The following is a 14,347-nucleotide window of genomic DNA, read 5'->3' as shown; positions in this document are numbered from 1 at the left end:
GACCATTTATTTGGCAGGAAAGGTGGTTGGTGCAGGCGTTCTTACACACCTTACCAGTATTTTTCAAGTAAATTTCTTTCTCCGTTTTGAAATTTCATATCCTGAATAGTGCATGGAAATCAGATCCCATATTGCCCTAAAAGTTGTGCCTGTGTTGGGTCTTCCCAGTCAAGGTAATTCTGCTAAAAATAAAATTCTCCTTTGCTCGATTGTAAGAAGGAATGCACAAGGTTCCAAAGTCCATACTCCTGTCTCTGTCCTTTTGTGGTCCCGTAATTTCGGCACGTGTCACCAAAGTGACACATGCGCACAGCCCCAGAAGGCTGCGTGCCACTTGTGCTGACTTAGGGAGAGAGAGCCTGGGGAGGTGAGAAAGTAGAGCCTCAGCTTATTTTCTCACTGGGGAGGGACTCCTGTCGGGTTCAGAAGCTGGGGAGTCTGTGCGTCGAGGTTCTTGCTCACTGAAGCTTTGTGTCTTTAAGCTGTGGCTCAAAGCTCAACGGCCGGCGGGGACGGGCCTGCTTGGCGTGAGCACGCCCAAGTGTGTCAGGAGCGTCTGGTTCTCCGCATTTAATCTGTGGTGACAACTTGCTAAGCCACCATCTTTTGCCTTCTTGCTTCAGGGAGAATAGGGGACCTTAAGACCACTTGTCCCTCCTTTTCCCTTTCTCATCTGCTTTCCTCTCTCTCTCTCCGTTCTTTTCTAGTTCTCTCTCAACATCCACTCATACACGTTCTCAGGAGACAGAAGCCCCCTTCGTTCTGTTTATCCTTTTAGTCTCCCCTGTTGGGGGCTGTGCTAGGGAGATTGGGGGCTCTGGGCCCCCAGAACTGACCAAAGCCCAGCCCCAGGGCATCAGATGGAGCCTGAGTGAGAATAGGAAGTGTTTGGGCTTCTGTTCCTGTCTCTTTAAAGTGCTTCTGTCATTGATTTTTTTTCTTTGTTGTAATGATTATCTTTCCACAGACTTTATAGCCCAGTAATAGAAGGTTATTATTGTTGTGAAATATAGACAGATGTAGACTTTTCCTTAGTTATATATTCATTTGTAAGGTAAAATCGTTACAGAGAATGTAAGAATGAATAAGGCTGTCATGCTTGTGCTGGTCAGGTTTTAGGGAAGTTTAATTATCACCGTGTGTTCTCTAACCTCCTTGCTGTCCTTACTTTAGATTAAAAAGGAAATGGAATAAGGATATTTTTTTTCTGTTTTTGTTTTTTAGATTCAGAATATGAACAACATAATCTCCTTCCCTCTGGACAGTTTGCTGAAGGGGGACCTAAAAGGAGTGAAAGGGGTATGACACGAAGAGTCCTGTCACGGGGGGCGGCTTTCATAGGACGTGGAATCGCGTCACGTTGGCCAGTCGGGGCAGTCGCGGCCTCGAGCCTTCTCCCTGGGACGGCGGGGTGGCGCTGTGCTGCCTTGGGCTCCCTTGACTGCCCATCGTGGCACCACCTTCCGGCCCTAACAGTGGTGACCCGTGGCCTTTCTGGCTGTCCTGCTGGTGCTCCTGATGTGGAAGGGAAAGAAACAGCTCTTCCGGAAACTGCCAACGACTTTTGGGTTCTGCCAGTTGAGCAGGGAACCCCGTGTGAAGTCTGGTTTTTCCAGCTAGCGTGTCACTGATTGAGCCCTGGGAGAGGATCCTTGCAGGGTGGTTTCCTGGAGGGAGAATGGGCACCAGCAAGGCCTGAGCCACCTTTATTTTTCTGTCCTGCAAAGGATGCTCGTTGTTGAGGCCTCGCCTTGCCTCGTACAAACACTTGAGGCGTGAACTGTTTTCCCGGGCACGTGCGTGGGGACAGTCAGGGTCTAGTGCTCTGTGGGCACCAGGCACCGAGCAGAAAGTTGCTCTCACACGTCATTGGCACAGACAGGTGTGTGATGGGAAAGAGAGGCAATCGTGCCCCAGTTCTTAGGCGACCGAGTGCTCTGACGGGATCCACACGTGATGCCCGGCGGCCTCTGGCACATCCGGAAGCCCAGCTGATTACGGGGGCCTCTGCAGGGGCAGAAGTGCCAGGAGAGCTGTTGGGGCAAGGAGTCTGGGCCCGGGGAGCCGTTAGGACACGGAGGAACACTGCTCAGCATCCCCTGGGGGCCCGGAGAACACGTCCGGCGAGAACCAGGAAAGCGGGAGGGAAGGGCACACAAAGCAGAGGGGAAACCATGCCCGTCTGCAGCAGCATGACGCGGCCCTGCAAGGGGATGCCCGTCTGCAGCAGCATGACGCGGCCCTGCAAGGGGCCCTGGGTCGGCGGCGCTGCACAGTGGGACGTGAGGCTTACAGGGTGGGCAGACGCCTTCCTGGAGGCTTTAGGTGCCAGGCTGTGGAGCTTAGGCCTTGTCAGAGGCCAAAGAAGAGTCAAAAAAAGAAAAAAATCCCCACAACGAAGGGGTTTTCTCTTCTAAAAGACCCCTGTTAAAGGGAGTATAAATAGGTAGGAACCAAATTTGATAGAATTTCTAGTGGCTCAGTATATTTTTGAGTCAGGCTTTATCAGAGAATATGAGGTCCTGAGTTCCAGGCAGAATTGTGGAATCGGGAGACCTCAGGAGAAGGTGAATGGCTTTTATATTCTTGTTTTGGGGTCCAGATCAGGGGTACATGTGTTGAGGAGATTCCCATATTAATAGAAAAAAATCAGAGTCCCTTTCTTTTAGAGAGATATACTAAAATACTTGAAGATTAAATGTTATGTCTTTCCAGGTTTAATTTCAGAATAATCTCAGGGCAGAGGGCGGGTTATAAGTGAAACAGAATGGGCTGTGAGTTGATACTTGCTATAGCTAGCTGACAGGTACGTTATATAATTCTCTCCACCTTTGTCTGTGTGCATTTGGTATATTCTATAATAAAAATTTCTTAAAGAGAAAGAAAACTAAATGCTACCGCTAGTCTGATTAAAAGCCTGTGCTCTAAGCTCTCCATTTATCCTGGGATCACATACGTCATTTATTGCAGAAATTAATACTCTTTTCAGGGCTAGTCTAGGGATAAGTTTATTTTGCCCAGAAATTAATGATTAGTCCTGTTTAATTTATGCCTCTCTGTTTACAGGATCTGAAAAAGCCTTTTGATAAAGCTTGGAAGGACTATGAAACAAAAATGTGAGTATTTTCATTTAAAAAAGTAAGCATAGGTAATTTGAGATTTTAATTTTAAATCGAGCCTTTATTGCTTAAAGGTATTGTCTAAATAAACCTTAATCCAGGAAAGAATTCACCCAAAACTGTGTTGCTGTGGTTTGTTGTGATACCAGATGCTTTCATACCGGATGTCCACGTTCATGAGGTCAACCTCTTTAAACTGTTTTTTCCTCATCCCTCCTCTTGTGTCCTAATGGCTACAGAATGTTATTTTCAGGAACGTTAATTGGCTTCTACTGGTTGACTTCAGGCACTTGTTGTAACATTTCTGATCACAGTTTCTCATTTCCTGGAGTGGAGAGGATTGAGATAGCTAGAATTGGGCTAGCGACTGTGGGAATGATGATCTCAATTATTTTAAATACTTGAGAAATAGAAAATATTTTTGAATGCCTCATGCTTGCTTTGTAATTGCTGTGCATTGAGTAATAGAGTTTTCTCAGTGGAATTAGAAACTTTTATATGAAGCCATCTGGTAAAGTGGGACACGATAAGGAGAAAGCCTTTTCAGATGTAACTACACGTATTTAATTGGGTTTGTTTGTTTTTACCAGCCTTGGGTCTCTATTCAGAGCTGAAGGATCACCAGGGAATCCCAAACCTTTGGTACTCATCCCGTCCTGGAAATCTTAAGTTCCCATACTCCAGATTCCAGGGTCTCAGTAATGGCACACATTCGTATGCCAGCACAGATACAGTATTAAACCAGAATGTTTGAAGGTCGGCTCAACCCAGAGAGGCTCCAGACTCACTGTCCCGGGCTCATTAGCATCCTGCATCTGTGTGTGGGTTCAGTGCAGTGAATAAGGAAAGGGTCCACGTTCCTCTTTACAGGTGGGAGACCTGGGCTTGGTACTTGCTGCTGGTCACCCACGAGAAGCTAGTTGAGCCAAGGGCAGGACATGGATTTGCCGACTTCATTGAGCTGCCGTCGCTGCTGCCCTCGAGGGCCTTAGAGGAAATGCTTCTGTGCACTTCTGAACCAGGGACAGGAGAGGGTCTCTGAAGAGGGTTGCCTGAGAGAGTCTTCTCCTTCTGAAAGGAAAAGGTTTGAAAGAGGAATGAGATCAAATTCTGTAAAATCAAGACACACGTAGATAAGGTGAGGACAGAGGTACTCACAAAATCCCAGAATTGGAGAACAAAGGAGCAGCACCCTTTAAAACTCAGAGTAATTCTGGGATAAATTAAAAAATTAGCTCTACCCCTTTACACGTAAGATTGATTTTTCCTGAGAGGCCCTGTGATATGCAACAAACAGCTTTAAGACGTCTTTACAGTTCCTGGCCTGTCGTTCCATACCTGACCATTACAAGAGTGACCGACATCTGGGCCACGTCTTGATCCCTTTGCGGTGGCGTCAGGGGAGGCTTGGAGTTGTGTGATTGTCCCCGGGGCCCTCCAGTCACGCTGCCTCCCTGGTGCACGAGCCCCTTTAACAACACCCTCACCAAACGGTCACCTTTTCTTTACGTTCTTAACTCACCCAGTCAAGTCACTGCGGGTCTGCTGTGTGCCCAGTGCTGTGCTTCAAGATAAAGAACAAGGATTAGAAACTACATTTCTCGCCTCTTCCTAAATACCCCCTCTCCAAATGATGGGGCCTCTGGACCCAGAGGAACCCATTTCATGTTGAACAGCTTCCTAAGACACGCTGCCTGCGTTGTGTAGTGTCTGCCTTGGGGCTCTGCAGGAAAAGTCTGCGCCCTCCTCTTCATGGCACCCTTTATATTTTTGAGTGCTTTCCGTGGCTTTTGTTTAGCCTCCTTTTGCCCAGGATAAAAATCCAGTTACTAGTCCAAGCCCTTACTAACCGATGTGACGCATGGCTGCCTCACCCTGGTCACCTGTCTCGGGATGCACTCCGGGGGTCAGCTGGTACCCTGACCCACACACTGGACTCGAGCACAGGCGAGCATGAGAGAGACGTGGAAAGGGGAACGAAGCTTAAAAACGGGAAAGGTCACTTGTTTTCTTCTGTGATGATGGGCACTGTCCTAGTCGAGTTGCTCTGGAAGCATTTCTTGGGTCGATACTCAACAGAAAGGGCCAAGGTTGACATGTTTATGACGAAACGCTTTTTCCTTTCCAATGAGTTCGAGGCCGTCCTGTTCTGGAAAGGCTCGGCGAGCATTTGTGTCCAGGGTGGGTGTCGGGGTCACAGCGGGGCGCTCTCCAGTCTGGAGGTGTCTTGATTGAGTCTCACCTTTTCCACACGTAGAACCAAGATAGAAAAGGAGAAGAAGGAGCATGCCAAGCTGCACGGGATGATCCGCACGGAGATCAGCGGGGCTGAGATCGCAGAGGAGATGGAGAAGGAGCGGCGGTTCTTCCAGCTGCAGATGTGCGAGGTACGTCCGCCAGGCGCTTCAGGCAGTGCCAGGTGCACTGCTGGACCCTGCCGCCCAGTTTCTGTCGTTCAGGGGGCCTGGGGCTCCTGGAGGGTCGGGCTAGACTAGCCCAGCTCCAGCCTTTCTGAAGGAGCGACTCACTTGAAAGCGGGTTCTTTCTGTCTCCACACGCGCACACTCGCCCCCGCTGTGGTGTTCTTAAGGAGGTGCCGGGGGCGGGGCAGTGAGGCCCCAGCCGTGGTCCCCTCTATGAGTGTGAGAGCCTCTGCAAGTGCGCGCCCCCAGGCTCCGCCTGCTCGGGTGGGGGCGTTCCCCAAGGCCAGAGGCCCAGGCACCCTAGGGAGGTCCTCTGTCCTGCTCCACCGGCGGCCCAAGTCCTCCCCTCGGGGAGGGGAGAATGGCAGGACTGACGTTCAGAACATTTCTCTGCTGGAGGCTCAGGGGTGGAAAATATCGAAGACCAATCGTGCAGGCCTTTGCTTCCAGCCTTTTTTATACCTTGCTTGGGGGTCTGTTTGTGGAAACAGTTTACCCCTCGGCCTGAGGGTTCGCTCCTCCGGGCGGTGGCAGTGAAGCGTGAGCGTGGTGGCATTTGTGTTCCCTCCTGTAGCCAGGCAGACTTACGTTTTGAGTGTCCACAATGCAGGGGTGATACTTGTGACAGGTGTTGAAACTAGGTTCAGCCAGCTCTCGATTCCCTGTAAGCAGCCCACAGCAGAGCTCATCAAAAGGCACTTTTTGATTTTAGAACGTTTGTTAATTTGTTAATTACAGTAGGAGCCTAGTCTTTTTAGATGCACACCTTAGGAGTATATTAAAATGCGTTTCTATTCCCAGAGCAAACTCTTAAGTGGTCAGCAGAGGGGAATCAGTCCCAGGGATCGGGGATATCTGTCTGGTATTAGTACAGCCACTCCGGCTCTCTTTTGGTTTCTATTTGCATGGGATTTCTCTCTCCAGCCTTTTACTTTCAACTTATGTGTATCTTTGGATCTACAGTGTGTTTCCTGTAGACAATCTATATTTGGATCATGTTTTTTTATCCAGTCTGACAGTCTCTGCCTTCTGATGGGGTTGTTTAGTCATTCACATGATGTTGCTGTTGATGTGGTTGGGTTTATATCTGCTCTTTTACTTTTTTGTTTCTTATGTCTTTTTTGTTCCTCTGTCCCTCCTTTGCTGCTTTGTTTTTCATTATGTGACTTTTTTTTTTTTTTTTTTGCGGTACGCGGGCCTCTCACTGTTGTGGCCTCTCCCGTTGCGGAGCACAGGCTCCTGACGCGCAGGCTCAGCGGCCACGGCTCACGGGCCTAGCCGCTCCGCGGCATGTGGGATCTTCCCGGACCGGGGCACGAACCCGCGTCCCCTGCATCGGCAGGCGGACTCTCAACCACTGCGCCACCAGGGAAGCCCCATTACGTGACTTTTTAGAAAGTTAACTAAGCTCAGAGTGTTATTGTAGATAGGAGAGTGGATGCTTTTATACACGTGCTGTTTTATAAACAGACATCACATATAATACCTGCCCGACCCGTTTCACACAGTGTTGGAGAGATCATCCCGGGCAATAGAGACAGGGACGAAGAAACCGCTGTGTGTTACACAGACACGGTATTGCTCTTATTGACTCGGGGTAAAATTAAGTAGTGGTGTTTCACAGGGAGTAGATTTGGGAAGGGTGTGTGTGTGAGTTCAGGATGAGCTTTCTTTTTGCCTAGTGAGGAGGAAAGCTATTGACGTAAACTCTGCAGGGCTGCTTGTTAAAGTATGTTTAGTGACTGAGAGACTCAGCCAGCGTTAGTGTCATACCCTCGAGGTGAGGGTGCGGGTTCCATCCTCAGCTCTGTCATTGCTTTCTGGGACACGCACTCAGCACTGGGCTCTTTTCCTCGTCTGGGTGAATGGGTTGTGTGGACTGGTCACATAGGTTATTTTATTGGAAAAACGCTATCTACCCGACGTCTCTAAGTCACACACGTGAGTCATCTGTTGGGCGGGTCCCCAAGTGGCCGTCGGGCCCCAGTCTGTGCCGAGCATCACGGGGTCCCTGCGGTTGGTGGGGTCTGGCACTCTTTGCAGGCACAGAAGCGGAGGTGGGCTGACCGGGCACTGAGGTTGGAGTTTACAGAGGAGCACACATCTGATGAAGCCTGTGCACACTGACCAGACACACCTGGGCTGGAAGGAAAGAGCGTCCGAAAAGCAGTCCCTGAGAACCCAACCCCGCAGAGTGAACAGATTGCTGCAGTTAAAATCATTTAAAAATTGTTCAACCATTTCCTCAAACTGAAGTTCTCAAGTTTTGTAAACGTTTGATGTTGTTTAGGTGTTTAAAGTTTTAGTTGCGTGGGATCTAATGTGGAAAAGTGACTTCCAGGTGTTTGTTTTAAAGCTGTGGAACTTTTTCTTCAAAATGAATCTTATAAAGACAGTCAGTATGCCAGATAGATAATACAGAGCTTCCGTGAATTGAGAACGTATGAGAGATCCGCTCTCGCTTTTTTATGATTATAAAAATAAGTGCTTTAAAAAATTGGCCAGTATATGTGTGTGTGTATGTATATATGTGTATATATATAAAAGAAATTAAAAATCACCACAGATTTTACTTACCAGAAGATTACCGCTTTGACATTTAGCTAAACATCTTTCAGATATCCCTGTTATACGTACATACAGACAATTTGTATAAACAGGATCATTCTCCACTGCTGCTTTGTAACCTGATTATTTTCACTCACTAGTGTGCTACGGACATCTTTCCATGTCAGGAAGTCTCTGCCTTATTGGCTTAATGGCTACATAGCCCTTCTCTCTGTGGATGTACCACACTTTAATTCTCCATTCATTACATTTAGGTTGTTGCCACTTTTCACTTTAACAAACAAGTCTGCAACGAACTTTCTTTTCTATTCATCTTTGTAAACTTTTATGATTATCTTCTCAGAATAAGTTCCCGTAAGTAGAATTTCTGGGTCAAAGGGTACGTGCATTTTATCGTTTGACGCATGGCCAAGCATCTTATTAACCATTTAACCATTTTGATAACATTGCCAGACATCTTAATTAATTAACAGAGAATAAGTTATCAGAAAGGAGGGAGATGAGGACGTAAAGGCAAAAGGCAGTGGCAGTTGACGTAGTTACCGTTTCAGCTTCCCTCTTCCAGCTGGGCTGCCGGCTGACCTGGGAGGACACTTGAACGCAAGTTTCCCAGGTTACAGCTGAGATGCCTGTGGTCAGCAGGGGTCAGCAGCTCTTTCGGGGGCATTCGGTCTTAGAGGCAACGCATTCTCAGAGTTGTTGACACCCTATTTCAGCAGTGGAAGGGACAGGGAATTTATGGAGTCTTTGTTGTATAAACTTTTAGCAAAGAACAAGTGTATTTCCGGATGCTTGTTTTGTAGATCCCTGGGGCTTTCTGATGTCTTAGTGGTTGTTAATGACGTCTCCAAGTTAAAAATGGCTTTAATTTATTTGAATTTAAAATTCTTTTTTTTTTTAAACAATCACGATGTTTTTTAAAAAGTGTCAGGAAAGTGTTTTAGTATTAGAGACATGGAGACAAAGTCTCAACTACAGAAGACTAGCAGTTAGTGTTTAAACGATGACCTGCCTAAAGAAAGGGACCTGGGACAGAGTATGTGGACAGCAGTGTTTGAGATGGGTAGACTCCCCTTCATTCGCACTGTCGTTCTCCCACACGACTAGGGCAAAAATTTCTCCTAGCTGGTTAAGACAGAATGTTTTATTACTGGAAGTTCTTGGCACTGAAAGTTAAGCATTTCTTACTTGTATGTGAGATAATCCATGTGGCACCAAACTGAAAGAAACATTTAGTTATGGCATTGAGCACCTACCATGAGCCCTTCGCATCGTACAAGATGTCAGAGAAGTAGAAGAGGGGATCTGTCCTCAGAGGCTCACGTTCAGCTCATGTTCTGCTTCTATCTGTGACATTTCCTGTTTTGTTTTGTTTTTTAACAGTATCTGCTGAAGGTCAATGAAATTAAGATTAAAAAGGGAGTGGATTTACTTCAGAATCTGATCAAATATTTTCATGCCCAATGCAAGTAAGTTCTTTTTCTTTGTTATGATGGTATTTCAGATGTTTCTTTCTTTATGGCAACTTCTGGGAGATCTGTAGTATTGTGTCGAGGAAAGTAAACACTTATTTAAAACTCTGTAGTAAAAGGAGTGAAACAGTGATGCAGGCTACAACACCGATGAACCTTGAAAACGTGTAAAGTGAAAGAAGCCAGAAATAAAAGACCACATACTGGATGGTTCCATTTATTTGAAAGGTCGGGAATAGGCAGGTCCACAGAGGCGGAAAGCAGATTGGTGACTGCCAGGGCTTGAGGCAAGGGGGCAGGGGGGAGTTACTGCCAGCGGGCACAGGGTCTCTTTTTGGGGTCACGAAAATATCCTGGAATTAGATAGGGCTGATGATTATGCAACTTTGTGAATAAATATACTAAAAACCACTGAACTGTACACTTTAAAAGGGTGGATTTTATGGTTTGAGTTCTATATCTCAAAAACTAAAAGTAATGTAAAAATCTACATTATCAAATATACTTATTTTTGCTTTTTTCGTAAAGTGGCAAACTAGTTTGATTCTCGGATGTTCTTTGTTTGTTAAAAGAGAAATGAGATGGTGTTAATGCAGTGTCTTAAATTAAAAGAATACTTTCATGTATTACTTATCATATAAAACAAATGACAGTACTGAGCAGAGGAGGCTGTGTGTGGAAGCGGAGGAGGACCTTGCAGGTCTGGGAGCCGCTCGTGTGCTCAACTTCACCGTGTCCGTCAGCCCTTCACAACCCGGGCCTCGCCTCCTGGCCTCGTTGTTGTCTTCCCCTGTCCTCATCCTGCTTCTCCTCCCTGACCCCCCACAACCCCCACCCGTCACTGATGTAAACAGGCCGTGGGCTCATTCACTGCCTTTGTTGAGTGTGTGCCATGCCTCGGGCACCGTCTGAGCCGCTGGAGGCAGAGTAATGTACAGGCACAGCTCCTGTACAGGCACAGCTCCTGCTGGATCAGGTCAGGGAGTTGGACTTAGGCAAACACACTTCTAACTGCACATTTAACAAAGTGTTCTGAAGTACGGGAGTCTAAGAAGGAATAGAGTAGAATAGAAGAATATAATTCAGATTAAGGTTGAGGGCAGAGATGTTGTGTCTTTTTTCTGTGTCTTTTTTCGTTCCTTGCTGTGTGTTCCAGAAGCCAGAACACAGTACCTGGCCCACAGTGGGTGTTCAAATTCTTCTTGAATTCGCTGCAGGCCTCTTTGAGGGACATGTATTCTGAGGTCTGAAGGGTGATTGGGAGCCAGCAGGTAAGGAACGGGGGAAGAACATTCCAGACAAAGTCAAGGTCTTGAGGCAGTAGGAAGGCCAGTGTGACCTAAGCATAGTGAAGGAAATGACGCTGCCTAGGAAAGCCTGGGGTGGGGATGGCTTGGAGGTCCAGTTAACGGCGTCCGATTCTTATCCCAGACGTAATGGGAAGCTCTCAAAGTTTCAAGCAGAGGATTCATTCAGCAGGTAGTGCTTGAGCTCCTACTGCGTGCCAGGTGGTGCAGCATGAAGGAAACCAGCCTCCTACCTGCATGGACCTTCAGGTGGGGTGGGGAGACCACAAGCGAACGGGCAGGTATGTGACAGAGATTCGGGGCCTGGCTGTGGCTGTGCAGAGGCAGCAGTGTGAAGAGAAGAGGGTGTGCTGGCTGGGGACGCCAAGGTAGCTCCTTCCATTCCGTTTCTGTTCCAGCAGGTAACTGTGTGTGTTGAGAAGGACCCAGATAGGGACGAGCGGGTATGCGACCACTTAGGGCCTGCAGGTTGCGTCCGAGGGCGCTCGGAGCCGCAGCGCCTGGGCGCAGACTGCGACAGTACAGGGAGGGGTGCGGAGTGGCGGGGACATCTTTGAGGGTGTTACTGCCACACGCATCCACTTGCTTTTCCCCTTAATGGGCTGTGCCCCACGCTGATGCCCCCTGTGCCTTCCCCAGCCTCTGTTCCTCCACGAGGCCCAGCTCAGGTGTACCTGGCTGCCTAGAAGTCATCAGCTCTCCCGCTTACCTGAACACTTCCCTTCCTTCTTGTTACCACTGTGCTCTCTGCACATTCCCCTGACGGCACCTTTCACGTTGTCTCCCAGTGACCTGTGTGCTCTTTAAGGATGTCCTCCATGACATTTATTTTTTAACCTTTAGCGCGTTTACCTGGAATGATTTGTGGTGGTGAATTGCACTGAATCGGATGGAGCTGTGCTTTGGAATTCTTACTACGTCTCTGGCGACACTGCATTTCTAAAGCAGTGGAGGTCCAACAGCAAAGGAAGGTGTGCTGTGTGATTCAACCTGGGTTAACAAAAGAGCTCCAAGCGTGGAGCTTAGAAAATAGAAAGACCCCTAATTTGTAGCGTTTTTAAGATGAATTGTTTTACAGAGGCTCAAAATCCTGTGTGATTAACATATAAATTACTTCTTCAGTCTTACCCTCCTAACCTTATGTGAGGCTGGTTAGGAAGTGTGTTGTTTCCTTGCTGATACTTTATTTTTAAAAAGAAGTTATTCTGGGATTTCCTTTTTTTTCTTTATTTTGCCCAAACTAATCAGTTGGGTAGCAACAGACCACTTGTGGAAGATTGAACCAATTGGCCTTTTATGGGCATGAGCTCAGTAATCTTTAAAAATGATGACTCTTCCATTACTTCCTTTCTGGATGAGTGTGTGTGTGTGTGTGTGTGTGTGTGTGTGTGTGTGTGTGTGTGTACGTGTACATACATACTGCACGCTCTTTAAAACATTTGGAAGGCTTTGACTTTTCAAATGCATATTTTGGGGCGTAAAATGTGGAGCCTGAGTGACTCAGCCATTGGACAGAGGAGCCCGTGGCCACACGTGTCTCTATCCTCCGGGCAGTTCCTTCGTGTCCCCATTGAACATTCCCGGTCTCCTCTGCTCACCGGGGAGCACAGCTGTGCCCGGCGGGCAGAGGCAGCCTGCTCAGCTGAAGCTGCTGGTCTCTGCAGGTACCAAGAGGCCTCTTGGTGGAAACTAGATTCTGTGGAGCCATGTTCAGGCGCTCACCCTTAGAACTGCTTAGACATTACTTTGCTTTTTACTCCTTTTTGCTTTTCTCTGGAAGCATTCTCGAAGAGTATGTTCTTTGTCTTTTATTTCATTTAAGGAAAGACTTAGCATCTCTAGTTCCTAGAAGAGCCTGGAAAACGTGTCTTACTAGCCTTTGCTGCTAAAGATTGAGGATCCTTTTCTCTAGTGTGAACCTAGAAATAGGGCAGTCTTTAAAACAGAAGTAAACAAAAATGGTCATGTTCTAAACGGTAGTGATGAGCGTTGAAGTGACTTGTTCTCTGTGCAGATACCTGCTGAGAACCACTGTGACCAGTTGCGGCTTGATGAACTTGGGTTGCAGATGCAACGAGACCCAGTCCGGTGCCCTGGACAAGCACACTCCAGTGGGGGGCGGGGGAGGGCAGAGGCTGCCGGCCATGAGGCTGCAGTTGTGAAGGCTGGAGAAGGGAGAGTCCGCCCCACTTGTGGGCGCCTGAAGGTTGGATCTCAGTGGGTGTATTTTAAAGGCTGGCGAATTTGATCAGGTAGGCTAGAAAACGTTAGATAAAAACGAAAGTCGACATTTGGTAATACCAATGGTAAATGTTGTTTTGACTGAAGCTTGGGAAAGTGTTAACAGGCTCAAGCTAAAAAAAATGTCTGGGGGTTTGTACTTAGGAACGTTGCAGTGACAGCAGTCAGCAAAGGGGCCCCTTTTTCTGAAGCTTTCCCTAAGGCCAGAGAAAGTATCCAAACATGCCTCAGTACGGACGGTACAGAAAGATAGGAGTTTTGAAAATCAGAGGGAGGAGGTTTTCTAGGTAGACGGTCGAGATTGGCTTTGCTTTTACAAGATGAATAAAACTGTATCGTTATTCCAAGTGTGACACTGTGCAGTGTCATGATGGAAACAACGTCTGTGATGAGAAACACCTCTCCGAGCCCCTGACTCCACTGCGAGGTGCTCTCACTGTGGGGACAGTTGCCAGGCACAGAGGTTCTGGAGCCGTGCACCCGCTCCCTTTCCCCGAGAGCAGGACCGTTTCTGTGCTGATCTCCTGTGATAATTTTCCTACTCCCTGAACTAGTGTGTGTTCAGCTTCTCTCTCTCTCTCTCCCCCTCTCTCCCAACCCCGCCTATTTTATAAGAATTTGAATTGATTAATAAAATAGTTATACAAAAAAAAATAGAGCTGAAACAGAACATAAGAACCGAATGAGTTCATGACAAGAGGAAAAAGCTCAGTTTCTCATTCTTGTGTTTATTCTTCCCAGTTTCCTTTTCAATTTAAAATTGCTGCTCTGTGTCGGCCATTGTGCTCAGAGTGGAAACACAGAGACGTATATGGCATGGCATTTCTGCCCTATCAGTGGAAACAGACCATGTGGAAAAGTCATTGTAACACGGACACAGTTGCTACACCAGAAGCGTATTTTACATTTAGAAAAAAATGAATTAGGCAAAATACAGGAATGAGAATGTAAAGTTAAAATTATGCATATATCTGAAGATTTTTAAGGTAAGAAATTCTAATAGCCCAGCCTCTGATTCCTAATAACTAGCTAGTAGTGGTTCGAAACCCACATCCTGTGTGTAAGCTTTCCTCTTCCTTCCTCCTTGGAATTATTGTATTAAGTGTCATGCAGCATTGTTTTTACAACCCCTCCTGCTAATTGCATACTTGATATGGGAAATTCCCACAGGACCATTGCTGAGTTTAAAAGAAATAAACACGTGAACCCCAGATCAC

The 14,347-nt window shown here is 47.1% G+C and overlaps 1 protein-coding gene across 13 annotated transcripts in view; it reads left to right on the top strand.

Moving 5' to 3' along the window:
- The window catches only part of ASAP2 (ArfGAP with SH3 domain, ankyrin repeat and PH domain 2), a 156,728-nt gene that overhangs the window by 86,797 nt on the left and 55,584 nt on the right, over nt 1-14,347 (top strand). For 12 of the 13 annotated variants that reach the window (XM_067703726.1, XM_067703714.1, XM_067703725.1 and 9 more), the window contains exons 4-7: nt 1,225-1,299; nt 3,067-3,116; nt 5,377-5,506; nt 9,494-9,579. In XM_067703726.1, coding sequence (XP_067559827.1) covers nt 1,225-1,299; nt 3,067-3,116; nt 5,377-5,506; nt 9,494-9,579 — 341 coding nt within the window. The remainder of the gene's footprint in view (nt 1-1,224; nt 1,300-3,066; nt 3,117-5,376; nt 5,507-9,493; nt 9,580-14,347) is intronic. The other variant, XM_067703715.1, reaches the window with a different exon arrangement.

Source organism: Pseudorca crassidens, chromosome 14, assembly GCF_039906515.1.
Source record: "Pseudorca crassidens isolate mPseCra1 chromosome 14, mPseCra1.hap1, whole genome shotgun sequence".
NCBI classification, from domain to species: domain Eukaryota; kingdom Metazoa; phylum Chordata; class Mammalia; order Artiodactyla; family Delphinidae; genus Pseudorca; species Pseudorca crassidens.
Note: the sequence above shows the minus strand (reverse complement) of the source record. Positions and strands in the feature narration are given on the sequence as shown.